Genomic DNA, 27,915 nt, shown 5'->3' on the forward strand with positions numbered 1-27,915 from the left:
CTGCCCCAGCACTGACCCCAGAGACAGTCTGGGAGTGCCTGTCCAGCTCTGTCTCCCCCTAGGAGCTGGGCCAGGGCTGTATCCTCTCTGGGGTCCAGCCTCACCCAGCACAGGGTAGGCACAGTGGCGGGGGTGTGTGTGGCACCAGGAACTAGATGCCCCATCCCTGCCCATCTCCCTGTTCCAGCCCCTATACACGGTGACTGCTGGCCGGTCCTGCCAGATGTCTGCCCTGCCGCCCTCCTCCAAGATGAGCTATGATTTTCTTTCTCCCACACCCCACAACCTACCCCCGGGACTGTCCCCGCAGCCTCTACAGAAACCACTGGCTCTGGGCAACTTGGCCCCAAGGGAGTGGGGAGGACGCAGGTGCAGCATGGGGTGGGGCCGGGGTGGGGCCTCTGAACCCACTGCGTCCAAGCCTCTCACCCGCCACCCAGGTGCCCCTGAACCAAGGAACGCAGGCGGTGGTCATAGGGAGGGGAAGGGAAGCACCAGGAGACGGCAGCAGCATGGGCGGGCGACCCTCGAGCCCTCTGGACAAGCAGCAGCAGCAGCACCTAAGGGGTGAGCAGCCGGGGTGGGGACGGGGTGGGAGTCTGGGTGAGCGGGGGCTCCAGCCATTGGGTCCACATGCTCCATGCAGCAGATGGGGTTGGAGTTCAGACCTAGGACTGTCAAACACACAGGATGCCTTCTTAATGTAAATTTCTCATAGTGAATCTTTTGTTATTGTTGAGGCAGGATCTTGTCTGTTGCCTGAGCTGGAGTGCAGTGGTATGATCATGGCTCACTTCAACCTTGTCCTCCTGGGCTCAAGTGATTCTCCCACCTCCACCTCCCAAGTAGCTGGGACCACAGGCGTGCACCACCATGCCCAGCTAATTATTTTATTTTTTTATTACTATTATTTTTTAATAGAGACAGAGTGTCCCTATGTTGCCCGGTTTGCTTTTGAACTTGTGGGCTTGAGTGATCCTCTCACTTCAGCCCGAATAGCTGGGACCACAGGCGTGCACCACCACATCTGGCTAATTTTTTTATTTTTGTTTTTGTAGAAACAGGGTCTCACTATGTTGCCCAGGTTGGTCTTGAACTCCTGAGCTCAAGCGATCCTCCCATATCAACCTCCCAAAATGCTGGGATTACAGGTGAGAGTCACTGTGCCTGGCCTGCATCTTATTTTTAGTATAAGTATATCCCAAATTTTGCATCGTGCACACTTATGCTGAAAACCGATTACCCCTTTATCTTTTTTTTTTTTTTTTTTTTTTTTGAGATGGAGTCTCCCTCTGTTGCCCAGGCTAGAGTGCAGTGGTGCAATCTTGGCTCACTACAACCTCCACCTCTAGGATTCAAGCGATTCTCCTGCTTCAGCCTCCCAGGTAGCTGGTATTACAAGCATGTGCCACCACGCCTGACTAATTTTTGTATTTTTAGTAGAGATGGGGTTTCACCATGTTGGCCAGGTTGGTCTTGAACTCCTGACCTCAGGTGATCTGCTCGCCTCAGCCTTCCAAAGTGCTGGGATTACAGGTGTGAGCCACTGTGCCCAGCCTGTGTCTTCTATTTTTATTTGGTAAATCCGGTGACCTGATTTAGGGCAGCAGTTCAAGTGGGAGGCATGGGGCCAAGTGGAGGGTGTCCCAGACCCAGCCAGGCCCTAAGGGATGTCTTCCTGAATGGGCAGGGACCAGCAGGCCCCTCAGCAGGACCCTGGGGATGGAGGCTCAGTTCCCAATTTGAGACTAAGAGAGGCCAGTGCCAGATTCAGTGCCATTCAGGTCCCTCTGTCCTCATATGCGGGGTGACCACCTGTGCTGGGCGCTGGGGACATTGTGGGGTTGGTATTGTCCTTACCCTTGCAGGCTCATGGCCTAAACACCTTCCATCTCATGGCTCTGCTATGTGGGGCTTCTGTGCCCAAGGTGACCTCATGGCACAGAACAGCTGCTGGAGCTCCAACCATTGGGTCTACATTCTATGCAGCAGCTTGGAACAGTGCTTTTTTGGTTTTGGGTCAAGTCATGACCCAAAATGTGTGGTGAGAATGATGGGAGAGAGCTCACATGTTCCTCGAGTGTGGAGAAGAGCAGAGGTGGGTGACTGCCCGCCGAGAAGACAATGGTCAAGTCGGGGCTGGAGGGATGTGATGGCGTTGGTAGGAAGGAGATACTAGAAGAACATTTTGGACAGGAGAAACAGCATGTGCTAAGGCCAGTGATGTATCTTGCAAAGAAACAATTCACATTCACACCCTGGTCATTCCCTCATTTGCTGTGTGCCCTTTGGTAAGTGACTGCACCTCCCTGGGCTTCATTCTCTTATATGTAAAATGGAGATAGCAACAATACCTAGCTCATGGGGGCATTGTAAGGATTCAAAGAGTTACTCTATGTAGCACTGGGAATTTTTTTTTCCCCAATAGTGGCTTAAACAAGATAAGGACTTTTTTTTTTCTTTTTCCTCAAACTGAGAGGTGTGGAGGCAGGCAGGCTAGTAAAAGACACCTGAAGTCCTTCCATCTCATGGCTCTGCCATGTGTGGATTCCTGTGTTCAAGAGCCTCATGGCACAGAATGGCCGCTGGAGCTCCAGCCATTGGGTCCACATTCCGGGCAGCAGAATGGAAGTATGTTTTATGTACAGTCAAGTGTACACGCCTTAGGGCAACAGCTCAAAGAGCTAGTCACCCATGTGACTACTTCCTAGATAGATCAGGATACAGGACACCTCCATCACTCACAGAAAGTCCCCTTGTGTGCTTTGGAGCTTTAAAAGCTTTTGAAAAGCTCCCCGGGTAAAGCATATGGGGCCACTTTTGGGTGTGATGGATCCGCTCATTGTCTTGATTGTGGTGAGGGTCTCACGGATGTGTGATTGTGTCAAAGCTCAGCAAACCATATGCTTACATGGTACATGAGCTCTCAGTGAAGGTGTGGCTCAACCTGTATTCCCAGCACTTTGAGAATCCAAGGTGGGAGGATCGCTTGAGGCCAGGAGTTTGAGACCAGCCTGGATAACACAGCAAGACCTTGTCTCTACAAAAATTAAAAAAAAAAAAAAAATTAGCCGGGCATGGTGGCACGTGCGCAAGATCCCAGCTACTGGAGTAGGGCTGAGGTGGGAGGATCACTTGAGCCCAGGAGGTCAAGGCTGCAGCGAGCTGAGATTGCACCACTGCACTCCAGCCTGGGGAACAGAGACCCTGTCTCCAAAAAAAAAAAAAAACAAAAAACAAAACAAAACAAAAAACGACAAGATAAGCAAAGGAGCCCAGGAGTTCAAGACCAGCCTGAGCACATGGTGAAACCTCATCTCTACTAAAAATAGAAAAATTAGTCAGGCGTGGTGGTGGGCACCTGTAGTCTCTGTAGTCCCAGCTACTTGGGAGGCTGAGATGGGAGAATCACCTGAGCCCAGGAAGTGGAGGTTGCAGTGAGCTGTGATAGTACCTCTGCACTCCAGCCTGACAACAGAGTGAGACTGTATCAAAACAACAACAACAACAAAACCATCTCTATTAAAAATACAAAAATTAGCCAGGCGTGGTGGCGGGCGCCTGTAGTCGCAGCTACTCGGGAGGCTGAGGCAGGAGAATTGCTTGAACCTGGGAGGCAGAGGTTGCAGTGAGCCGAGATCGTGCCACTGCACTCCAGCCTGGAAACAGAGTAAGACTCCATCTCAAAAATAAAATAAAATAAAATAAAAATAAAGAAGCTCCCTCATCCAGCCAGATGGATGGAAAGAGGCACGGAGGGTGAAGGGTGAATGGAATTTGGTGACAACTTGTCCGGCAGCTCAGGATGACTGTAGGAGCCCCCAGGTGGCTTCCCTGTCTGTTTTGCCCTCCCCAAGCAGGTCTCCTGGGCAGATTCAATTTGCTGGGTTCACTGTCTCCTTGTCCCTGCAGGTCAGGTGGACACCCTGATGAGGAACTTCCTGCCCTGCTACCGCGGGCAGCTGGCAGCGTCTATCCTGCGGCAGATCTCCCGAGAGCTGGGCCCTCAGGAGCCGGCTGGAAGCCAGTTGCTACGCAGCAAAGTGGGTGTTGGAGGGGCGGAGGACGTTTGAGTGTGGGGAGAGGGTCCTGGAGAAGCCCTCCCTAGGCCATGCTTCCAACCTCAGACCTTTGCCGTTGCCATAGGGTGACTTTAAATATTCATTGTTTGAATAAACATTCACTGAGAAGCCAGGCAAGGTGGCTCACGTCTGTGATTTCAGCACTTTGGGAGGCTGAGGCAGGCGGATCACCAGAGGTCAGGGGTTCAAGACCAGCCTGGCCAACATGGTGAAACCCCAAAACTCCATCTCTACTAAAAATACAAAAAAAAAAAAAAAATTAGCCAGACCCTGTGGTGCGCACCTGTAGTCCCAGCTACTCGGGAGGCTGAGGCAGGAGAATCGTTTGAACCTGGGAGGTGGAGGTTGCGGTGAGCCCAGATTGCACCACTGCACTCCAGCCTGGGTGACAGAGCTAGACTCTGTCAAAACACACACACACACACACACACACACACACACACACACACACACAAATTCACTGAGCGTGTAATTCATGCCACATCATGGGCTGGGCATGAGGACACACAGCCCTTGTCCAGTGACAAGGATAGATCTTGCCGTAACCTCTGGGGTTCACAATCTGATGGGAGATAGAAGACTCCAAACAAATTAGCATATCATGATGTGGAATGGAGTAACTTTTTTTTTTAGATTGAGTTTTGCTTTGTTGCCCAGGCTGGAGTGCAGTGGCCATCTTAGCCATCTTAGCTCATTGCCACCTCCGCCTCCCAGGTTCAAGCGATTCTCGTGCCTCAGCCTCCCGAGTAGCTGGGACCACAGGCGCCCGCCACCATGCCTGGGTAATTTTTGTATTTTTAGTAGAGATGGGGTTTCACCATGTTGACCAGGCTGGTCTCAAACTCCTGAACTCAAGTGATCTCCCCACCTCAGCCTCCCAAAGTGCTGGGATTACAAGCGTGAGCCACTGCACCTGGCCTCCAGACGTCTCCGGAGCCATGAAGTTGCGTGCCCCACACAACTCACTCAGTGTTCACCCTCTTGGTAGACGGGTCTTTGACCGATGAGGAAACTAAGGCACAGAGAGGCCAAATGGCCTGCCCGAGGTCACACTGCAGAGGTGTGATTTGAACCTGGGATCCATGCTTATTACTAAGGCTTGGTCCCATGCTCCAATCCAGGCTGAGATTTTTTGCCTCTCTGGAACGCCCCACCTCCCAGCTGTGCCCACCTAGGGCGGGGGACTCCAGGAGCTGTGGACAGAGAGTCCCTTCCCGCCTGGGACTCTCCCTGTCCATTCTGTGGCATCACGGGACCTGAGCATCACCCCTGGATATAACGGGAGCTGTCTGGGTGGTCGGGCCACAGGGACATCAACCCACAGCCCCCTGACACCCACTGGTCCCTCCTCCTGCAGAAGCTGCCCCAAGTCCGTGAGCACCGAGGACCCCTGACCCAGCTTCGGGGCCACCCACCCCGGTGGCAGCCGATCTTCTGTGTCCTGCGTGGGGACGGCCGCCTGGAGTGGTTCAGCCACAAGGAGGTGCGTGACTGGCACGTGGTCTTTCTGCTTCTGGGCCCCTCCTTCCCACTCCCACCAGCCTCGAGGTTTGTGGGGTCCATCTCTCAGCATAGCCACACCTCTATCAATCACCCAGGATGAATCTTGGGCCGCTATGTGTCTGGCCTGTCATAGGCAACCATCTCGTCCCATCCCCTGCTGTGCTGCGTAGGTAAACTGACACCCAGGCCAGGGATAGGATCGTAGTATCAGAGCTGTGGTTTCAACCTCTTGGAGCCTTTGCAAGTCATGCCTCTGACCGCTCTGTTTTCTGGCTGGGGAGCTTGGAACGATCACTACCTTTCTGAAACTCAGTTTTCACTTCTGTGAAATGGGATGATGATGTTTCACACCACGTAGGGCTTTGAGGGTTCAACAAGAGGGTCTTCAGACAGCACTTGGGACTGGCCCGGCACGTGGGGAGTCAGTGGGTGCTGGGAGCTCAGGGACTGAGGGAGGAAGGGAGGGAAAAGGGAAAGGGGAAAGGGAAGGAGGGAGAGAGAGGGCAGGAACAGAAGGAAGGAAGGGAAGGAGGGAGGAAGGGAGGAAGTTATGGGGACAGAGGGAGGATGGATGGAGAGAGGAGGGAAAAAAAGGGAGGGAGAGCTGGCCTGGTGGCTTATGCCTGTAATAACAGCCCTTTGGGAGGCTGAGGTGAATGGATCCCTTCAGTCCAGGAGTTCAAGATCAGCCTGGCCAACATGGTGAAACTCCATCTTTACTAAAAATACAAAACCTAGGGCCGGGCACAGTGGCGCATGCCTGTAATCCCAAAACTTTGGGAGGCCGAGGCGGGGTGGATCACCTGAGGTCAAGAGTTCAAGACCAGCTTGGCCAATGTGGCCAAACCCCGTCTCAATTAAAAATACAAAAATTAGCCTGGTGTGGTGATGGGTGCCTGTAATCCCAGCTACTCGGGAGGCTGAGGCAGGAGAATCGCTTGAACCCGGGAGGCGGAGGTTGCAGTGAGCTGAGATCATGCCACTGCACTCCAGCCTGGGCGGCAGAGCGAGACTCTATCTCAAAAACAAAAAAAAGACAGGGAGGAATGGAGGAAAGGAGAGGGAGGGAGGAGTGGGGAGGGGCAGAGGATTTTTCAGCTCATCTGAAATCTTCCCTTGATAGTACAGTTGGGACACAGAAGCCACCGTTCAGACCTGTCCCATGTTGGTTCTCTGGGTGCCTTTTGTAGGAATATGAAAATGGGGGTCACCCCCTTGGCTCCACAGCCCTGACGGGATACACACTCCTGACTTCCCAGCGAGAATATCTCCGCCTTTTAGACGCTCTCTGCCCGGACTCCTTGGGTAAGAGTCCCGGGGTTCCCAGGAACAGGTTTCTCCGCCCCAGGATCATTAACATGTGGGGCCAGATCATTCTCTGCGGTGGGGGTGTCCCGTGTACAGCAGGGCGTTAAGCAGCATCCCCGGCTTCCACCCCACTCCATGCCAGCAGCAGCCCCCACCCTGGGTGTGACAACCACCAATGTCTCCAGCATTGCCAAATGTCTCCTGGGGGTCAGCGTTGCCCTGGGTGAGCATCCCCGCTTTGGAAAACAAACAAACAAACACTCTTGCAAGGGTGAGAGGGAGAGTTAGGTCATGGGACCAGAATCGAAATAGCAAATGATAAAAACAGCCAAATCTGGGATGGGTGCAGTGTCTCATGCCTGTAGTCCCAGCTACTCGGGAGGCGGAGGTGGGAGGATCGCTTAAGCCTGGGAAGTGGAGGTGGCAGTGAGCCGAGATTGTCCCACTGCACTCCAGCCTGGGCAATAGAGTGAAACCCCACTTCCAAAAACAATAACAAAAACAATTAAAAACGGCCAGGCGCAGTGGCTTACGCCTGTAATCCCAGCACTTTGGGAGGCTGAGGTGGGCGGATCACGAGGTCAGGGGATCGAGACCATCCTGGCTAACACGGTGAAACCCTGTCTCTACTAAAAATACAAAAACTTAGCCGGGTGTGGTGGCGGGCACCTGTAGTCCTAGCTACTCAGGAGGCTGAGGCAGGAGAATGGCGTGAAGCTGGGAGGCGGAGCTTGCAGTGAGCTGAGATCGCACCACTGCACTCCAGCCTGGGCAACAAAGCGAGACTCCGTCTCAAAAAAAAAAAAAAAAACAATTAAAAACAATAGGCTGGGCACAGTGGCTCATGCCTGTAATCCCACCACTTTGGGAGGCTGAGGCAGGTGAATCACTTGAGGTCAGGAGTTTAAGACTAGCCTGGCCAACATGGTGAAACCTCATCTCTACTAAAAATACAAAAAGTAGCCAGTGTAATGACATGCACCTGTAATCTGAGCACTTTGGGGGACCAAGGAAGGTGGATCACTTGAGGTCACGAGGAGACCTCATGAGGCCAGCCTGACCAACATGGTGAAACCCTGTCTCTACTAAAAATACAAAAGGTAGCCAGGTATGGTGGCGTGAGACTGTAAGCCCAGCTACTCAGGAGGCTGAGGCAGGAGAATCGCTTGAACCTAGGAGGCAGAGGTTGCAGTGAGTCCAGATCGTACCACTGCACTCCAGCCTGGGAGACAAAGTGAGACTCTGTCTCAAAAAAATGAAAGGAAAGGAAAGGAAGGGGAGGGGAGGGGAAGGGAGGGGAAGGGAGAGGAAGGGAGGGGAGGGGAGGGGAAGGGAGGTGAGGGGAGGGGAAAGGAGGGATTAGAGAAGGAATAATTCCAGGCATGTGCCTGGCAAGTACTCAGCACTGGGCTTGCACTATCTCATAATGTCTGCCCAGCAGGTGAACCCCATCACTAACTACCCCATTTCACAGATAAGGACATTGAGGCTGAGGATTGTCACACAGTCAGTCAAGGGCAGAGCTAGAATTGCACCCTCTGCTTCACCTAAAAGCTATCTTGCGGCCGGGCGCGGTGGCTCAAGCCTGTAATCCCAGCACTTTGGGAGGCCGAGACGGGCGGATCACGAGGTCAGGAGATCGAGACCATCCTGGCTAGCACGGTGAAACCCCGTCTCTACTAAAAAATACAAAAATCTAGCCGGCCGAGGTGGCGGGCGCCTGTAGTCCCGGCTGCTCGGGGGGCTGAGGCAGGAGAATGGCGTGGACCCGGGAGGCGGAGCTTGCAGTGAGCTGAGATCCGGCCACTGCACTCCAGCCTGGGCTACAGAGCAAGACTCCGTCTCAAAAAAAAAAAAAAAAAAAAAAAAAAAAAAGCTATCTTGCTGTCAAAGGACACAAAGATGTAGTCTGCTGAGATGTTGATGCTGCTCAAAACATCAGAATCTGCCCAAATACCCATCTCTTGAGGGTTGATTAAATAAATTATGGCCTGGCCCTTGGTAATGAACAGTGAACTGGCTGCGGTGGCAGGTGCCTGTAGTCCCAGGTACTTGGGAGGCGGAGACAGGAGGATCCCCTGAGGCCAGGAGTTCTAGATCAGCCTGGGTAACGTAGTGAGACCCCCCCCCATCTCCACAAACATTTTAAAAAATAAAATTAGCTAGGTGTGGTGGCACGTGCCTGTAGTCCCAGCTATTCAGAAGGCAGAGGTGGGAAGACCACTTGAGCCCAGGAGTTAGGGGCTACTGTGAGCTATGATCACACCACTAACTCCAGCAGCCTGGGCAACAAAGCCAGGCCCTGTCTCTATTTAAACAATAAATAAATAAATAAATAAATAAATAAATAAATAAATGCCCGGGTGTGGTGGCTCATGCCTGTAATCCCAATACTTTGGGAGGCCAAGGCGGGCGGATCACCTGAGGTCCCAGCCTGGCCAACAGGGCAAAACCCCGTCTCTACTAAAAATACAAAAATTAGCCGAGCGTGGTGGTGCACGCCTATAATCCCAGCTACTCGGGTGTCTAAGACAGGAGGATTGCTTGAACCTGGGAGGCAGAGGTTATAGTGAGCCAAGATCGCACCACTGCACTCCAGCATGGGAGACAGAGCAAGACTCTGTCAAAAAAAAAAAAAAAAAAAAAAAAAAAAAGCCAGGTGGCTCACACTTGCAATCCCAGCACTTTGAGAGGCCAAAGTGGGAGGATCACTTGAGCCTAGGAGTTTGAGGCCACCGTGAGCTATGATCACACCACTGCACTGCAGCCTGGGTGACAGAGGGAGACTCCATCTCTAAAATGAAAATAAATTAAAATTTAAAAACAATAAATAAAAGAAAGCAAAACTTAGCCACTGAAAGTGTCCCAGGTGTATCAAGGAGCGAAGTGGCCAGTTCCAAGGCAGAAAAACCCATCTTGTCACAGATATGCACCTCACTCAGTTTCGTGCAGATTTTATTTATTTATTTATTTATTTTTATTTTTATTTTTATTTTATTTTATTTTTGAGATGGAGTCTCGCTCTGTCGCCCAGGCTGGAGTGCAGTGGCATGATCTCGGCTCACCGCAAGCTCTGCCTCCCGGGTTCACGCCATTCTCCTGCCTCAGCCTCCCGAGTAGCTGGGACTACAGGTGCCCGCCACCACGCCCGGCTAATTTTTTATATTTTTTTTAGTAGAGACGGGGTTTCACCGTGTTAGCCAGGATGGTCTCGAGCTCCTGCCTTGTGCAGATTTTAGAATCTGGAGAAATGTCTCCTAAGCTATTAACAGTCATTATCGTCTCTGGGGGCTGAGGCTCGAAGGCTGAGATGACCAGAAGCTTCTACCTTCTGGATTATTGATTTTTTCTTTTCTTTTCTTCTTCTTCTTCTTTTTGTTTTTTTTTCTTCCTTTTTTTTGAGACAGAGTCTTGCCCTGTCACCCAGGCTGGAGTGCAGGGTGTGATCTCTGCTCACTGCAACCTCCCCCTCCCAGGCTCAAGTGATTCTCCTGCCTCAGCCTCCTGAGTAGCTGAGACTATAGGCACCCACCACCATACCCTGCTAATTCTTGTGTTTTAGTAGAGACAGGGTTTTACCACGTTGGCTAGGCTGGTCTCGAACTCCTGACCTCAAGTGATCCACCTGCCTCAGACTCCCAAAGTGCTGGGATTACAGGCAGGAGCCACCTCACCCGGCCTGGATTGTTGGGTTTTATCACAGTCTGTGTATATCATCCTGGAAAGTGGAACAAAACATTGGAGACTTAGGAGACCCTAAATATTTCTTTTCATTTATTTATGTTTTTAATAAAAAATACCTGTGCAGGCTGGTTTGGAACTCCCGGGCCCAAGGGATCCTCCCACTTCGGCCTCCCAAGGTGCTGGGATTACAGGAATGAGCCACCGCAGCTGGCCCCCAAATAAATTAACCAAAGCTGAATTCACTTATTTTGTCTCATCAATAATTCTAGGTCATCGGTATTACTGTTAACCCCATTTGGGCAGGAAAATCACAGCTCATGGAAACGTGTGCCCTAGTCGTAGAGCTAGAAAGTAGCTTGGCGAGGCTGGGCACAGTGGCTCACACCTGTAATCCCAGCACTTTGGGAGGCTGAGGCGGGCAGATCGCTTGAGCTCAGGAGTTCTAGACGAGTCTGGGTGACATAGTGAGACCCTGTCCCTTTTGTTAAAAAAAAGAAAGAAAGAAAATGAAAGTGGTTTGGTCAGGTTGGAACTCGGGCCTGACTGACTCCAAAACCCCACTTAAAGCTGGGCTCAGGCCAGGCGCGGTGGCTAAAGCCTGTAATCCCAGCACTTTGGGAGGCCGAGACGGGTGGATCACGAGGTCAGGAGATCGAGACCATCCTGGCTAACACGGTGAAACCCCATCTCTACTAAAAAATACAAAAAACTAGCCGGGCGAGGTGGCGGGCACCTGTAGTCCCAGCTACTCGGGAGGCTGAGGCAGGAGAATGGCATCAACCCAGGAGGCAGAGCTTGCAGTGAGCTGAGATCCGGCCACTGCACTCCAGCCTGGGCGACAGAGCGAGACTCCGTCTCAAAAAAAAAAAGAATGCTGAGGCTGGAAAACAATGCTGGGATGGATTGGTGATGTCTGCCTTGGGAATACAATGGAAGAAGGTGACCCTGATTCCCCGAAAACTGTGCCCCGCCCAGTGCTGTTGGAATAAGGACGGGGGCAAGTATCATGGTGCAGCTCCTATTTATCAAGCAACTGCCCATGCCAGGGACAGTTGTATGCATTTCAGGGGTATTTTCTCCTAGTGAATGAACATCTAGAAGATGCGACCTCCTGTTTGTTTTCAGGAGACCATACTCAGGAAGAGCCTGACTCCCTCTTGGAAGTGCCTGTGAGCTTCCCGCTGTTCCTGCAGCACCCCTTCCGCCGGCACCTCTGCTTCTCTGCAGCCACCAGGGAGGCACAGCATGCCTGGAGGCTGGCCCTGCAGGGTGGCATCCGGCTTCGGGGCACAGGTGGGTCTCAGGACGGGTCAGACATTTGTGAGGCTAATGGTCTGGGGTCAGACAGCTCAGCCTCTGTTGGCTTGGGACCTCTTCAGGCCTCACTTTCCTTACCCAGAAAATGGATTGTTAGGCCAGGTGTGGTGGTTCATGCCTGTAATTCTAGCACTTTGGGAGGCCAAGGCAGGCAGATCACCCGATGTCAGGAGTTCTAGACAAGCCTGGACAACATGGCAGAATCCTGTCTCTACTAAAAATACAAAAATTAGCTGGGCATGGTGGAAGGCACCTGTAATCCCAGCCACCTGGGAGGCTGAGGCAGGAGAATCACTTGAACCTGGGAAGTGGAGACTGCAGTGAGCCAAGATCACGCCACTGCACTTCAGCCTGGGCGACAAGAGCAAAACTCCATCACACACACACACACACACACACACACACACACACACACACACAGAGACAGAAAGAAAAGAAAATGGGTTGTTGGCGGAGCCGGAAGGAACACCAGGCAGTTGTGAGTGACTAGGGCTGTTAACAGAGACACACAGGGTTCTATGGGAGCTCAGCCTGGGGGATGGGGGTTAGAGCAGGCTTTCCAGATGAGGGGAAGCTGGGGTCTGTAAAAGATGAGGGGCCAGCTGCCGGGCACGGTGGCTCATGCCTGTAATCCCAGTACTTTGAGAGGCTGAGGTGGGAGTATCACGAGGTCAAGAGATCGAGACCATCCTGGCTAACATGGTGAAACTCCGTCTCTACTAAAAATACAAAAAATTAGCCAGGCATGCTGGCAGGTGCCTGTAGTCCCAGCTACTCGGGAGGCTGAGGCAGGAGAATGGTGTGAACCCAGGAGGCAGAGAGCTTGTAGTGAGCCGAGATTGTGCCACTGCACTCCAGCCTGGGTGACAGAGCGAGACTCTGTCTCAAAAAAAAAAAAAAAAAAAAAAAGATGAAGGGCCAGCCAAGTGAAGACGGGGAATAGGTCAGGCATAGTGGCTCACGCCTGTAATCCCAACTTCCAACTTGACACCAAGAGTTCAAGACCAGCCTAGGCAACATGGCAAAACTCCATCTCTACAAAAAATACAAAAATTATCTGGGCATGGTGGCATGCACTTGTAGTCTCAGCTACTCAGGAGGCTGAGGTGAGAGGATCATTTGAGCCTCGGACTTGGAGGCTGCAGTGAGCTATGATCATGCTACCGCACTTCAGCCTGAGCAACAGAGAGACCCCCCATTTGAGAGAGAGAGAGAGAGAGAAGAAAACAAAGAAAAAGAAATGAAGGAAGGAAAAAGAAAAGAAAGAGAAGGAAAAGCAAGAAAGAGAGAGAGGAAGGAAGAAAGGAAGGGAAAGAGAAAGAAAAATGTAGGACTGACACACACAGTTGGGCAGGTTGTTGACCTCACAAACGATGCAACTAGAGGAGCAGCTAGTGGCTGCAGTATGTATGGCCTGAACTGCAGGTCAAGGGACTGTGGCTGCCAGTAGAGGATTCCTTCTAAGTTGAATAAAGTTGGTGGTCCTGGGGGAATGTGTTCCCTGTGGACGGCACTGCCTACGCAAAGTTCCAGAGATGGGTAAGACTTGGGTGTTGGGGACCTGGCCAGGCAGAGAGCTTCCTCCCCGGGCCATGGGGAGCCAGGCAGGGAAGCCAGGCAGGGGAGCTACCAGCAGGCACTGAGGAGCAGCCCCTCTCAGTCCTGCAGCGAAGCCAGGCCCCTGCTGCCCGGGCCTTCCTGGACGCCGTCCGACTCTACCGGCAGCACCAAGGCCACTTTGGCGACGACGACGTGACCCTAGGCTCAGACGCCGAGGTTAGTGCCCCGCGAGGCCGCACCGGGGACCCCCAGGCCCCCTCCCGGCCGAACGCGGCGCCCATGGCCCCCTCTCCCGCAGGTGCTGACCGCGGTGCTGATGCGGGAGCAACTTCCCGCGCTGCGAGCCCAGACCCTTCCTGGCCTCCTGGGATCAGGCCGCGCCCGTGCCTGGGCCTGGACCGAGGTTTGCCCTGCGTCCGGACCTGGGACAGGGGGCGGGATCCGGGCGCTCGGGTTCCCCTCCCACGACTGTCGCCTAAACTCTCTCCTGGTCTCTCTGACCCCCATCCCCGCCCCGTGTCTCGGCTCTGTCCCGCACTCCTGTCCTGCGTGGGGTCCCCTCGACCGGTCTGGGCAGCTTCTAGACGCCGTTCACGCAGCTGTCCTGGCCGGGGCCTCCGCCGGGCTCCGCGCCTTCCAGCCGGAAAAGGACGAGCTGCTTGCATCCCTGGAGAAGGCGATCCGCCCAGACGTGGACCAGCTACTGAGGCAGCGGGCGCGTGTGGCGGGGCGACTGCGGAGTGAGACCCGGGGGCGGGACCTGGGCTGGGAGGGGCGAGGCAATGCTGGGGAAAAAGGGGCGTGACCTAAGCGAATAATGGGCTAGGCCTTGTGTGAAATAAGGGGCGTGGTCAGAGAGGAGCTGGGCCAAGCATAGGATGTGGAAGGGAAAGGGGGGGAAGGGGCGGGACCTAGGCGAGACAGTGGGCGTGGTCTTTGTGGGCGAGGCGCTGGGGGCGGGGCCTAGAGTCTATCCCGAGGACACCAGGTCCTGAGGGGGCTGCGTGGATACAAAAAGGGAGGGGCCTCAGCGGGGGATAGGCGTGGCCTTGAGGCTGAGGCTGCAGGAGTTGAGGCCCTAAGCCGGGCCAAAGCGAGTGGGCTGGCCTGGGAAGTAGAACAGCGGAGGAGGGGCAGGGGTAAAGGCTGATACATGGGCAGGGTGGGCCAAGGTGGCCCCTACAAAGACCCAGGTGGGAATCCTGACTCGGCCCGCCCCTCCGAGGCTGTTTTCTCATCATCACAATGGGTAGAAGAGGGCGCTCAGCGTCCCTGCTCGCGTCCCCCTCGCCCTACTGAACTAGGGCCCCTGCACATCCCCATCTGTGAGGCACCTTGCGGAGGGGACTCCAGACCAGTGTCTTCCACTTCCAGCGGATATCAGGGGACCGCTCGAGTCGTGCCTGCGCCGGGAGGTGGACCCGCAGCTGCCCCGGGTCGTGCAGACCCTGCTGCGCACCGTGGAAGCGTCGCTCGAGGCGGTGCGGACCCTCCTGGCTCAAGGCATGGACCGACTGTCCCGCCGCCTGCGCCAGAGCCCCTCGGGCACGCGGCTGCGCAGGGAGGTGAGCTCCCGTGGGTAGGGGTTCAGTGAGCCAGAGGGTGATGTGTTAATTTGAGTCTTTCTTGAGTCTTTCCTGTTGAAAATCTTCTCTGAATTTGTTCTAGGCTGCTTTTTACTTATTGTGGACCCATCGCCATGCTATGGTCACTGGAGCACAGTTGTTTGTTTTTTGTTTTTGAGACAGGGTGTCGCTCTATCACCTTGGCTGGAGTGCAGTGGCACAATCTTTTTTTTTTTTTTTTTTTTTTTTTTGAGGCGGAGTCTCGCTCTGTCCCCCTGGCTGGAGTGCAGTGGCGCGATCTCGGCTCACTGCAAGCTCCGCCTCCCGGGTTCCCGCCATTCTCCTACCTCAGCCTCCCGAGTAGCTGGGACTACAGGCGCCCGCCACCGTGCCAGGCTAATTTTTTGTATTCTTAGTAGAGACAGGGTTTCACCGTGGTCTCGATCTCCTGACCTTGTGATCCGCCCGCCTCGGCCTCCCAAAGTGCTGGGATTACAGGCGTGAGCCACCACGCCCAGCCAACAGTGGCACAATCTTAGCTCACTCTAGCCTTGACCTCCTGGGCTTAATCGATTCTCTTTTTTTTTTTTTTTTTTTTGAGACAGAGTCTCGCTCTGTCGCCCAGGCTGGAGTGCAGTGGCCGGATCTCAGCTCACTGCAAGCTCCGCCTCCCGGGTTCACGCCATTCTCCGGCCTCAGCCTCCCGAGTAGCTGGGACTACAGGCGCCCGCCACCTCGCCCGGCTAGTTTTTTGTATTTCTTAATAGAGACGGGGTTTCACCGTGTTAGCCAGGATGGTTTCGATCTCCTGACCTCGTGATCCGCCCGTCTCGGCCTCCCAAAGTGCTGGGATTACAGGCTTGAGCCACCACGCCGGGCCAATCGATTCTCTTACCTTAGCCTCCCAAGTAGCTGGAAATACAGGTCCCGGCCACCATGCCCAGCTAATTTTTTAATTTTTTTGTAGAGATGGGGGTCTTGCTTTGTTGCCCAGGCTGGTCTCAAACTCCTGGGCTCAAACGATCTGCCTGTCTTGGCCTCCCAAAGTGCTGGGATTAAGGTGTGAGCCACAACACTGGCCGTGGAGCACAGTTTAAAACATGAGGCGAAAGGAGTTGGATGAGAAGAGTGGCAATTTAGCAAAATCAGTCTGAGGTCATCCCCCCAAACTCTTCCTCCCATTCCCCTGCAGGGCAACAACCCAGAGAATTCTGTTCAAGGCAGGTCACTTCAGTGCATCTGATATACATGTAGCACCTGAAATACATACATACATACAGTAGCACCTACTATGTGCCAGGCAGCCTTCAACTCATTCTTAAGCCTCCATTTCCTAATCACTTTCTCCAAGAACTGTCCCTGGTCCCCTCTATGTCTTATAGTAGCCTGTGCTTCTCCTATCACAGCCTCACTTTCATACAACTGTGGGTGATTTCTTTTTTTTTTTTTTTTTGAGACGGAATCTCGCTTTGTCGCCCAGGCTGGAGTGCAGTGGCCGGATCTCAGCTCACTGCAAGCTCCGCCTCCCGGGTTAATGCCATTCTCCTGCCTCAGCCTCCTGAGTAGCCGGGACTACAGGCGTCCACCGCCACACCTGGCTAATTTTTTTTTTTTTTTTTTTAGTAGAGACGGGGTTTCACCATGTTAGCCAGGATGGTCTTGATCTCCTGACCTCGTGATCCGCCCGTCTCGGCCTCCCAAAATGCAGGGATTACACGCCCAGCCACTGTGGGTGATTTCTATACTCTGTCTCCCCTAATTTGTAAGCAGAGACTGGGTTAGAGTATTCCATATCTGCAGCCCCAGGGCCCAGCACAGAGAGAACATGAGGTGGTATTCATAGATCCAGAGCCAGGAAATGTGCTCATTTCCTCTCAATTGTGCCAGCATCGCTTGTTATAGCTTTTTAGGTTTTATCATTTTATGTCCATGACACCATGCCTCACTGCAACTTATTTTACTTTATTTTATTTTATTTTATTTTAGAGACAGAGTCTTATTCTGTCGCCCAGGCTGAAGTGCAGTGGTGTGATCTTGGCTCACTGCAACCTCCCAGGTTCAAGCGATTCTCATGCCTCAGCCTCCTGAGTAGCTGGGAGTACAGGTGTACACCACCACACCTGGCTAATTTTTGTATTTTTAGTAGAGATGGGGTTTCACCATGTTGGCCAGGCTAGTATCGAACTCCTGACCTCAAGTGATCCACCTGCCTCGCCTCCCAAAGTGATGGGATTACAGGTATGAGCCACCACGCCTGGCCCACCGCTACTTTATTATGAGTTTCTTTGGTGACAACTGAGGTGGAATGTGTTTTCATTTGTATTTCTCCTTTGGTGAATCGGCTATGGGGTCCTTGGCCCTTTGCAATCAGCTGACGGCATTTTCCTCCCAAAACTGCTTCCGGGAGCACAGGTTTACTCATTTGGAGAGATGCCATGGGACTTGGCACTGATGCAGACATGCTACCGTGAGGCCGAACGGAGCCACGGGCGCTTGGGGCAGCTGGCAGCACCGTTTGGCTTTCTGGGGATGCAGAGCCTCGTGTTTGGGGCCCAAGATCTTGCACAGCAGGTGAGGGTGAGCAGGAGGCTGGGAGGAGGCCAGGCTGTGAAGACAGCCTCCACTGAACCCCCGCTAAATGTGTCCTAGAGAGACCACAGTGATTGAGACAACTCGGTGGGGCTGCCAGTCTCATGGGGACATGAGCCCGTGACCAGGCAGCAGCCACATGTGGTGGACAGAGCTGGGGCGGGACTACAGAGAGAGCCAAGGATGTTTCTGATCCATCTCTGGGGTTGACAGGACTTTCAGGAGGAGGGGACTTCCAACATGGGACAGCAGTGGGAGGAATGGGGCTGCCACCAGTCCCAAGTGAATAGTGTTGAGAGCGCTTGTCTGCATTTGGAGAACGTGGAGCAATTTTTCAGAAATGGGAAGATAGGCCGATGAGATGGATGGGCAGATGGCACAGTGCCTTGAGTGTGGGGCTAAGGGGTGAGCTCTTTCCTGAGGGCAATGGGGAGCCAGAGCAGGTATATGAGCAGGGGGAGGGCATGGCTGGATTTAAGGTTTAGGAAGCTCTGCTTGCCGTAGGGAGCACAGGCTGTTGGGGGCAGGAATAGAGGAGGCAGGGGGGAGGCCTGCACCAGGATGGGGGATGTCAGTGGGGAGAAGCAAGAAGTGTTTTGAAGTCTGAGGTGGGACCTGCTATTGGACATGGTGACAGAAGAAGACAGAGAGTGAGATGATCTAGTACCACCTGGCACAGTTGTTCAGTTTGTGCACTGCACAAAAGTGCTCAACAGAGGAGGCTGAACTCTGGCTGGCTCTCTGGTCTCCATTCTAGGCACCCTGGCACCATCCCCCAGAGGGAGGGGGCTTTCTACCCTTTTGCACATAGTCCCCCACAGATTAGACAATCCCCAGGTCCTGAGAGGAGGGGAAAGGTGTTTCCTGGGACAAGGAGGAGGAGGTTGGACAGAGGTGGCTGGTTGGGGCAGGCTGGATGCTGAGAAGGGGTCAGCTGGGCTGGAGTGGGGCCCAGGAGGCTGGAGCACAGATTCTGGGGTCATCACGGCATCTCCTCCTACAGCTCATAGCTGACGCTGTGGCCACCTTCCTGCAGCTGGCTGACCAGTGTCTGACCATGGCCCTCAACTGTGACCAGGCTGCCCAGAGGCTGGAGAGAGTCAGGGGGCGCGTGCTGAAGGTGCGATCTGTGGGTACGGGGTGGCACGGAGTGGCAGTGGGCCTGGGTGCTCAGATGGTTGAACACTGAACAGAGGCGCCGCTGGGTATGTTGTGCAGAAATTCGAATCGGACAGCGGGTTGGCGCAGAGGAGGTTCATCCAAGGCTGGGGTCTCTGCATCTTTTTACCTTTTGTGCTGAGCCAACTCGAGCCAACCTGCAAAAAGGTGAGTTAATGGGAAGTGTGCAGGTGGGTCTGACAGCATCACCATGCATCCACGTAAAGTGGGCAAGAATTCTCTTTGAGGCCGGGCGCGGTGGCTCACGCCTGTAATCCCAACACTTTGGGAGGCCAAGGAGGGCGGATCACAAGGTCAGGAGTTCGAGACTAGCCTGGCCAACATAGTGAAACCCCGTCTCTACTAAAAATACGAAAAATTAGCCGGGCGTGATGGCGGGCACCTGTAATTCCAGCTACTCAGTAGGCTGAGGCAGGAAAATCACTTGAACCTGGGACGGGGAGGTTGTAATGCGCCAAGATCATGCCACTGCACTCCAACCTGGGTGACGGAGTGAAACTCTGTGTCAAAAAAAAAAAAAAGAAAAAAGAAAAAAAAGAATACTCTTTGATCATTGGAGACCATTTGACCAGGTGCCATGGCTCACGCCTTAATCCCAGCACTCTGGAAGGCCAAAGTAGGGGGATTGCTTGAGGCCAGGAGATCAGTCTGGACAACACAGTGAAATTCCATCTCTATAAAAATACAGAAGTTAGCCAGGCCTGGTGGCATGTGCCTGTGGTCCCAATTACTCCGGAGGCCAAGAGGTGGGAGGATCAATTGAGCCTAGGAAGTTGAGGCTGCAGTGAGCTAGGATCGCACCACTGTACTCCAGCCTGGGCAACAGAGCAAGGGCCTGTCTCAAAAAACGGGACTTCCACACCTTGAGCCCTGGAGCTGGGTCAGGTGGCTTTTCTGGGCTGCCACGATGCCCTCTGCTTTATCTATGACGGGGCTCATTACCCTGTGTCTGCCACGGAAGAGCTGGGATGGGTCCCATACATCACATATCACCAGGTGACATGGGCATCAGTGGAGGGAGGAGGCAGATGGAGAGTGTGGATAAGGGTTGGGTAGGGAGTTACCAGAGGGTTAGGAAGGCTCTCCCTGTGAAATGAAGGCACGGGCCATGTCCTGGGAAGGGCATTCCAGGCAGAGGGCATAGCATGTGCAAAGGCCCTGAGGCCTGACCGTGCCTGGTGTATTGGAGGAACAGTGACAAGGTGGGTGTGGCTGAAGCTCAGTGAGTGGGAGAGTGGGAAGGAGGTCAGGGGGAGTCCTAGGTACCTGGGCACACAGGGCTCATGGGCACCAGGTGGGTGTCTGACATGGGCACAAACAGAATCCTCTAGAGGAAGTGGCTGGGAGTTGGGGAAGTCCCAGTTGAGACACTCGTACTATTCCCTGTGAGGTGTGATTTGCTGCGCCTAATTAATCCCATGAATCCTTTCCACAATGCTAGAGAATATGGGCCACTGAGTCCATTTCAACGATAAGGAAACTGAGGCCAGGCGTGGTGGCACATGCCTGTAATACCAGCACTTTGGGATAGCGAGACCCCATCTCTACAAAAAATACAAGAATTCGCCGGGTGTAGTGGTGCACGCCTGTAGTCCCAGCTACTTGGGAGGCTGAGGTGGGAGGATCGCTTGAGCCTGGGAGGTCGAGGCTGCAGTGAGCTGTGACTGCGCCACTGCACTCCAGCCTGGGTGACAGAGTGAGACTAATCATTTCATTTCATTTCATTTCATTTCATTTCGACAGAGTCTTGCTCTGTCATCCAGGCTGGAGTGCAGTGGTGTGATCTTGGCTCACTGCAACCTCCGCCTCCCAGGTTCAAGCGATTCTCCGGTCTCAGCCTCCCAAGTAGCTGAGATTACAGGCACCCGCCACCACGCCTAGTTAATTTTTGTGTTTTTAGTAGAGACGGGGTTTCACCATGTTGGTCAGGCTGGTCTTGAACTCTTGACCTCATGATCTGCCCGCCTCAGCCAACCAAAATGCTGGGATTACAGGCGTGAGCCACCGCGCCCGGCCTGTTTATTTAAAAAAAAAAAAAAAAATTAAAAATAAAGATAAGGAAACTGAGGCCCAACCCCTGCCCCCAACCCCACAGCTAATCGGGCCCAGGGCTAGGGCAGAAGCCTGTGTTGTAGGCCTCTAGAGGGGCCCTCCTCTCCAGCCGAGCCCCTAACCCAACATGGTTCCAGGAGCTGCCTGAGTTCGAGGGGGATGTCCTTGCCATGGGCAGCCAGGCTCTGACCACTGAGGGCATCTATGAGGACGTCATCCGGGGGTGCTTGCTGCAGAGGATTGACCGAGGTGAGTCCTGCCCTGCCGTGGCTCAGAGGAGTCTGGCGTCCCCTGCCTGTATGTACTGAGCCCCACCAGGGCCCCATCGACTCTCACTTCCTGTGACTACTTGCCATTTGACCTTAAGTCAGGACTTGGCCAGAGGGGGTCCAGGGTAGAGGAGCTCAGAAGGGCAGGGATGGATACTCTCTGAAGGAAGGGCCATTGGATTGGGGCTGTGAGGGATGTATAGGAGTTCTCAGGATGAGAAGAAGGAGGCAGAGTTCAAAAACTACCAATACAGGCTGCGTGTGGCGGCTCACACCTGTAATCCCAGCACTTTGGGAGGCTGAGGTGGGCAGATCACTTGAGGTCAGGAGTTTGAGACCAGCCTGCCCAATATGGTGAAACCCCATCTCTACTAAAAATATAAAAAATTAGCCGGGCATGATGGCACACACTTGTAGTCCCAGTTGCTCGGGAGGCTAAGGCAAGAGAATCGCTTGAACCCAGGAGGTGGAGGTTGCAATGAGCCAAGATTGCACCACTGTACTGCAGCCTGGCGACACAGCGAGACTATGTCTTTTTTTTTTTTTTTTTTTTTTTTTGAGACAGAGTCTCGCTCTGTTGCCCAGGCTGGAGTGCAGTGGAATGATCTTGGCTCACTGCAACCTCTGACGCCTGAGTTCAAGCGATTCTCCTGCCTCAGCCTCCCGAGTAGCTGGGACTACAGGCATATGCCACCACGCCCAGCTAATTTTTGTATTTTTAGTAGAGATGGGATTTCACCATGTTGGTCAGGCTGGTCTCAAACTCCTGACCTTGTGATCCTCCCCCCTCAGCCTCCCAAAGTGCTGGGATTACAGGCGTGAGCCACTGCGCTTGGCCGAGACTCCATCTTTTATTTTTTATTTTATTTTTGAGACGGAGTCTCACTCTGTCACCCAAGCAGGAGTGCAATGGTGTGGTCTCGGTTCACTGCAACCTCTACCTCCTGGGTTCAAGCCATTTTCCTGCCTCAGCCTCCGAGTAGCTGGGACTACAGGTGCATGCCACCACACCTGGCTAATTTTTGTATTTTTAGCAGAGACAGGGTTTCACTATGTTGGCTGGGCTGGTTTCGAACTCCTGACCTCGTGATCTGCCTGCCTCAGCCTCTCAAAGTGCTGGGATTACCAGCATGAGAGACTCCATCTTAAAACCAACAAACTGGCCGGGCGCGGTGGCTCAAGCCTGTAATCCCAGCACTTTGGGAGGCCGAGACGGGCGGATCACGAGGTCGGGAGATCGAGACCATCCTGGCTAACACGGTGAAACCCCGTCTCTACTAAAAAAATACAAAAAACTAGCCGGGCGCGGTGGCGGGCGCCTGTAGTCCCAGCTACTCGGGAGGCTGAGGCAGGAGAATGGCGTGAACCCAGGAGGCGGAGCTTGCAGTGAGCTGAGATCCGGCCACTGCACTCCAGCCTGGGCGGCAGAGCAAGACTCCGTCTCAAAAAAAAAAAAAAAAAAAAAAAAAAAAACCAACAAACTACGGATAGACATTTAAATTTATTCATTTAACAACCACTCCCTGTTTTTCTCTGGGCTGGCATTGAGGCCCTAGAGGTTTACAGAATTGGAGTTGGCCTCTTAGGAGCTCCTGAGCTGGGAAGGAGCTTCAAAAACATCTTTCTCCCTCCTGCTTCCTGAGTTCATTAATGAATTACTTAATGCCCATGATCACTGAGATGTGTGCACTGATTGGGGGGTGAACGGGATGCAGTGGGGATTCAGGGAATGTCAGCATCCATGCAGCCAGCACAAGGGCACGGAGTGGGAGGCTGGAGGCTTCTGGAAGACGTGCAGGGCTTTGAATGACAGGCAGAGGAATTTAGATTTATTGTGCAGGCAATGGGGAGCCATGGAGGGTGTGTGAGCAGAGGTCAACAGAAGCCAGACTGGAAGTGAGGGAGGAGGCTGAGGCCCCGGTTCTGGGAACAAGCGACAGGCCAGAGCAGGGGCAGCAGCCAAAGGGACAGAGACTAGGAGGGAGGTGGAGGTGGGAGCTGGAGGTGTCAGAGGTGTTGGGCTTCAGGTGTCACTAAGTGAAGGTGAGGGGGCCACAAGCCAGGGAAGGTGTGTGGAGAACAGAAAGGAATCTCAAAGAGCCCTCATTTGAAGGAAAGAAGAAGAACAGACATAGAAGGTGAGGTCAGCAGCTGGGCACGGTGGCTTACGCCCATAATCCCAGCACTTTGGGAGGTCGAGGCAGGTGGATCACTGGAGGTCAGGAGTTTGAGACCAGCTTGGCCAACATGGTGAGACCCTGTCTCTACTATAAATACAAAAATTAGCTGGGTGTGGTGGCGCATGCCTGTAGTCCCAGCTACTCGGGAGGCTGAGGCAGGAGAATTGCATGAACCTGGGAGGCAGAGGTTGCAGTGAGCCAACATCGCACCACTGCACTCCAGCCTGGGCAACAGAGCTAGACTCTGTCTCAAAAAAAAAAAAAAAAAAAAAAAATTTAAATAGGTGAGATCAGCCAGGCGCGGTGGCTCATGCCTGTAACCCCAGCACTTTGGGAGGCCAAGGTGGGCGGATTATGAGGTTAGGAGATCAAGACCATCCTGGCTAACACAGTGAAACTCCGTCTCTACTAAAAATACAAAAAATTAGCTGGGCGTGGTGGAGGGCACCTGTAGTCCCAGCTACTCGGCAGGCTGAGGCAGGAGAATGGCATGAACCCAGGAGGCGGAGCTTGCAGTGAGCTGAGATTGCGCCACTGAACTCCAACCTGCGCGACACAGCGAGACTCCATCTCGAAAAAAAAAAAAAGATGAGGTCAGAGAGTTGGGAGACACCCCCATAGATGGTGGGTTCTTGGGAGCCAGGGAATGAGGGAGAGGATGTGTCTATGAGCATCCAAACAAGAAAAACAGAGCTTCCTTAAAATAGTAGAAGTTTTAAATAGGAAAAAGAAACCTATTTTCTGACTGCAGAATTAAATCCAGAAACAGGTGACCTCAATGAGTTTCTCTTCCTAGAGATTTTATGTGTCCTTAAGTGGGTCCATCCTGATACTGATTTGTGATGTCTGCCTAGAGCAGCATGTTGGGAGGTGGGACTGGCAGTGTCTAGGCTTGGTGAAGGGTGCAGGGATCGGTTAGCAATGTCTGCCATGGGTGTGGGCTTGAAGAGAGGGTCTATGTGAGCCACCTGTTTAGGATTTCTGCTTGAGACATTCATAGTCTCTCTGGGAAAATGCACGGAAGCCCCTTGATGCCTGGGATTCCCCCAGTATGTCCAAGAGTTCATCTCATTTCAGAACTGAAAAAGACCCTTGGTGCCAATGATGTATCCTGCACTCTGGACGGCTGCTTGGAGGTCCCATGGGAACAGGAGGGAGCAGGTGGGGAACTCCACAGGCTTCTGAAACATGCCAGTGATGGCTGGGGGTGGGAGGTGGGGGCCCACATGGGGTGTATGGGTTTGTTGTGCATGTGGGTTCATGGATGGAACAGAATATACCTCATCTCCTTAACCAGCCAGGCTGGCCAAGCTTGTGAACAAATGCAGTGGGAAGTTGTGGAGTGTGTCTGAGCTACAGAGGAACCCTCTAAACCCAGGCTGTGACATGCATGTGAGCTCAGCCCTTGGGAGCTGAGATTGTGGTGAATTTGTGTCCCATCTCTCTTCTCTCTCTCTCTCTCTCTTTTTTTTTTTTTTTTTTTTTTTGGGACAGAGTCTAGCTCTGTCGCCCAGGCTGGAATGCATAATCTCAGCTCACTGCAACCTCCTCCTCCCAGGTTCAAGTGAATCTCCTGCCTCAGCCTCCAGAGTAGCTGGGACTACAGGCACATGCCACCATGCCCGGCTAATTTTTGTATTTTTAGTAGAGACGCGGTTTCACCATTTTGGCCAGGCTGGTCTCAAACTCCTGACCTCAGGTGATCTGACTGCCTCAGCCTCCCAAAGTGCTGGGATTACAGATGTGAGCCACCACACCCAGCTTCTGTATCCCATCTAATCCCAGGATTTAGGGGGCATCTCCCAATGGCTACTTCCTGTTGCCAACTTGGAAAGGGAGATTGTAGTGATGGGAGCCTTAGGTTTACCACCAGCAAGAACTTGTAAGATGGGCATAATTTGGGGGACAATTTTTTTATGCAGCAATAGCTAACTAATATACTTCCTAGCTGATCTGGGACAGAGAAACTCACTGATATTTACACTAACTTGGATAAATAGTTAAACAGTCCTAGAAACACTTTTTTTTTTTTTTTTTTTTTGGTGAGACAGAATCTCACTCTGTTTCCCAGGGTGAAGTGCAGTGGCACAATCTCAGCTCACTGCAGCCTCCCCCTTGGGGTTCCAGTGATTCTCCCACCTCAGCCTACAGAGTAGCTAGGATTACAGGCACTTGCCACCACGCCTGGCTAATTTTTGTATTTTTAGTAGAGATGGGGTTTCACCATGTTAGCCAGGCTGGGCTTGAACTCCTGACCTGAAGTGATCCACCCACCTCGGCCTCCCAAAGTGCTGGGATTACAGGCGTGAGCCACCGTGCCCAGCCCAGTCCTAGAAAGACTTCTAAGGCCGGGCACAGTGGCTCATACCCGTAATCCCAGCACTCTGGGAGGTGGGTGGATAGGTGGATTGCTTGAGCCTAGGAGTTTGAGACCAGCCTGGACAACATAGCAAGACCCCATCTCTACAAATATTTTAAAAATTAGTTGGGTGTAGTGGAATGCACCTGTAGTTCCAGCTACTCAGGAGGCCAAGGTGGGAGGATTGCTTGAGCCCTGGAGATGGAGGCGGCATTGAGCTATGACGGCACCACTGCCCTCTAGCCTGGGCCACAGAGAGAGACCCTGTCTCAAAAAAACAAACAAATACAAACTTCTGAGTGTCAGAATATTTAAGGATTTGCAATTGGATGTGAGGGATTGTAGATGGGTTCCTGAATCTAACCAGAACCAACGGGCATTTGGTTTCTAGTCTTCCATACTAACAGCCAGTGCCGCAGGGGATAATCTTGTACATACTTGTTTTTGTTTTGTTTTGGTTTTGTTTTGTTTTTGCAAGTGCAGGTTCCTGTGGGCAAATCCCGCAATGGGAAACCTCAGAATTTAAAGTATATGTGTTTGTCACTTCAACAGAGGGCTGTCCACCAGGGTAGCCTCACCTGGTGCCCCTCACCTTTGTCCGGGAGGTTTAGGAGCTGCTTTTAGCTCCTTTTCCGAGAACCTTCCTTCCTATCCTTCACCCTTTCATCTTTTGACTGCTTACACATTTCTTTTTCTTTTTCTTTCTTTTTTTTTTTTTGAGACGGAGTCTCGCTCTGTCGCCCGGGCTGGAGTGCAGTGGCGCGATCTCGGCTCACTGCAAGCTCCGCCTCCCGGGTTCACGCCATTCTCCTGCCTCAGCCTCCCGAGTAGCTGGGACTACAGGCGCCCGCCGCCTCGCCCGGCTAATTTTTTGCATTTTTAGTAGAGACGGGGTTTCACCGTGTTAGCCAGGATGGTCTCGATCTCCTGACCTCGTGATCCGCCCGTCTCGGCCTTCCAAAGTGCTGGGATTACAGGCGTGAGCCACCGCGCCCGGCCTTTTTTTTTTTTTTTTTGAGACGGAGTCTCGCTCTGTAGCCCGGGCTGGAGTGCAGTGGCCGGATCTCAGCTCACTGCAAGCTCCGCCTCCCAGGTTTACGCCATTCTCCTGCCTCAGCCTCCCGAGTAGCTGGGACTACAGGCGCCCGCCACCTCGCCCGGCTAGTTTTTTGTATTTTTTAGTGGAGACGGGGTTTCACGGTGTTCGCCAGGATGGTCTGGATCTCCTGACCTCGTGATCCACCTGTCTCGGCCTCCCAAAGTGCTGGGATTACAGGCTTGAGCCACCGCGCCCGGCCTTCTTTTTCTTTTTCAAGACAGAGTCTCGCTCTGTCGCCAGGCTGGAGTGCAGTGGCAGCATCTTGGCTCACTGTAACCTTCACCTTGTAGGTTCAAGCGATTCTCCTGCCTCAGCCTCCCCAATAGCTGGGATTACAGGCGTCCACCACCACGCCTGGCTAATTTTTGTATTTTTAGTAGTTTCACCATGTTGGCCAGGCTGGTTTCAAACTCCTGACCTCAGGTGATCTGCCTGCCTCGGCTTCCCAAAGGGCTGGGATTACAGGCGTAAGCCACTGCGCCCAGCCTACATTTCTTTATTTTTATTTTTATTTTTTGAGATGGAATTTCGCTTTTGTCACCTGGGCTGGAGTGCAATGGCACGATCTTGGCTCACTGCAACCTCCACCTCTCGGGTTCAAGTGATTCTCATGCCTCAGCCTCCCGAGTAGCTGGGATTACAGGCGCCCACCACCGTGCCCAGCTAATTTTTGTATTTTTAGTAGAGATGAAGTTTCACCATGTTGGCCAGCCTGGTCTTGAACTCCTGACCTCAGGTGATGGGGAGGTCAGGCACCTGGCTTGGCTTCCCAAAGTGCTGGGATTACAGGCATGAGCCACTGCGCCCAGCCAACATTTCTATTAACTCTGATTTTTTAAGCACTTATTACATGCCAGGCATCTGACATGTCTGATTTTTGATGTCTGTTCATTTTCCATTATACAGATGAGGAAACTGAGGCTGAGCGGGAAGGAGGGACTTGTCCCAGGCAGCCGGGCTCTGGTGCCCAGATCCAGCCACTCTGCCCACCGCCTTCTCAAGGAACATTCCGGAGCTGAATCTTCACCCACACCTATCTTGTTTCTATTGGATAAATGTCTACAAGTGGAATTTCTGGGCCAAAACAGATGAGCCATCTTTAGGCTTTTGTAACCCCTGCACCTCCAGAAAACTGCCATTTTATACTCCGAGCAGCAGCATTTATTTGT

At 52.9% G+C, this 27,915-nt stretch overlaps 1 protein-coding gene across 4 annotated transcripts; it reads left to right on the forward strand.

Annotated features, from left to right (window-relative positions):
• The first annotated feature begins 438 nt into the window (after window positions 1–438).
• On the forward strand, window positions 439–27,897 carry NIBAN3 (niban apoptosis regulator 3). Of its 4 annotated transcripts, XM_015440239.4 has the most exons (15): window positions 439–567; window positions 3,913–4,043; window positions 5,440–5,565; window positions 6,776–6,890; window positions 11,703–11,870; window positions 13,555–13,670; window positions 13,753–13,857; window positions 14,032–14,194; window positions 14,829–15,019; window positions 17,432–17,590; window positions 18,612–18,728; window positions 18,827–18,934; window positions 20,977–21,088; window positions 24,366–24,449; window positions 27,653–27,897. In XM_015440239.4, exons 1-15 carry the CDS (start codon window positions 513–515, stop codon window positions 27,763–27,765), a joined length of 1,863 nt encoding a protein of 620 aa, XP_015295725.3. In that variant the 5' UTR covers window positions 439–512; the 3' UTR covers window positions 27,766–27,897. The 4 variants fall into 4 exon arrangements, with proteins under 4 accessions (XP_015295725.3, XP_005588449.3, XP_005588445.3 ...); XM_005588392.5 differs by having other exon boundaries at window positions 13,753–14,194; XM_005588388.5 differs by having other exon boundaries at window positions 13,753–14,194; window positions 18,645–18,728.
• Window positions 27,898–27,915: the final 18 nt, after the last annotated feature.

Source organism: Macaca fascicularis, chromosome 19 (genome assembly GCF_037993035.2).
Source record: "Macaca fascicularis isolate 582-1 chromosome 19, T2T-MFA8v1.1".
Lineage (NCBI taxonomy): Eukaryota > Metazoa > Chordata > Mammalia > Primates > Cercopithecidae > Macaca > Macaca fascicularis.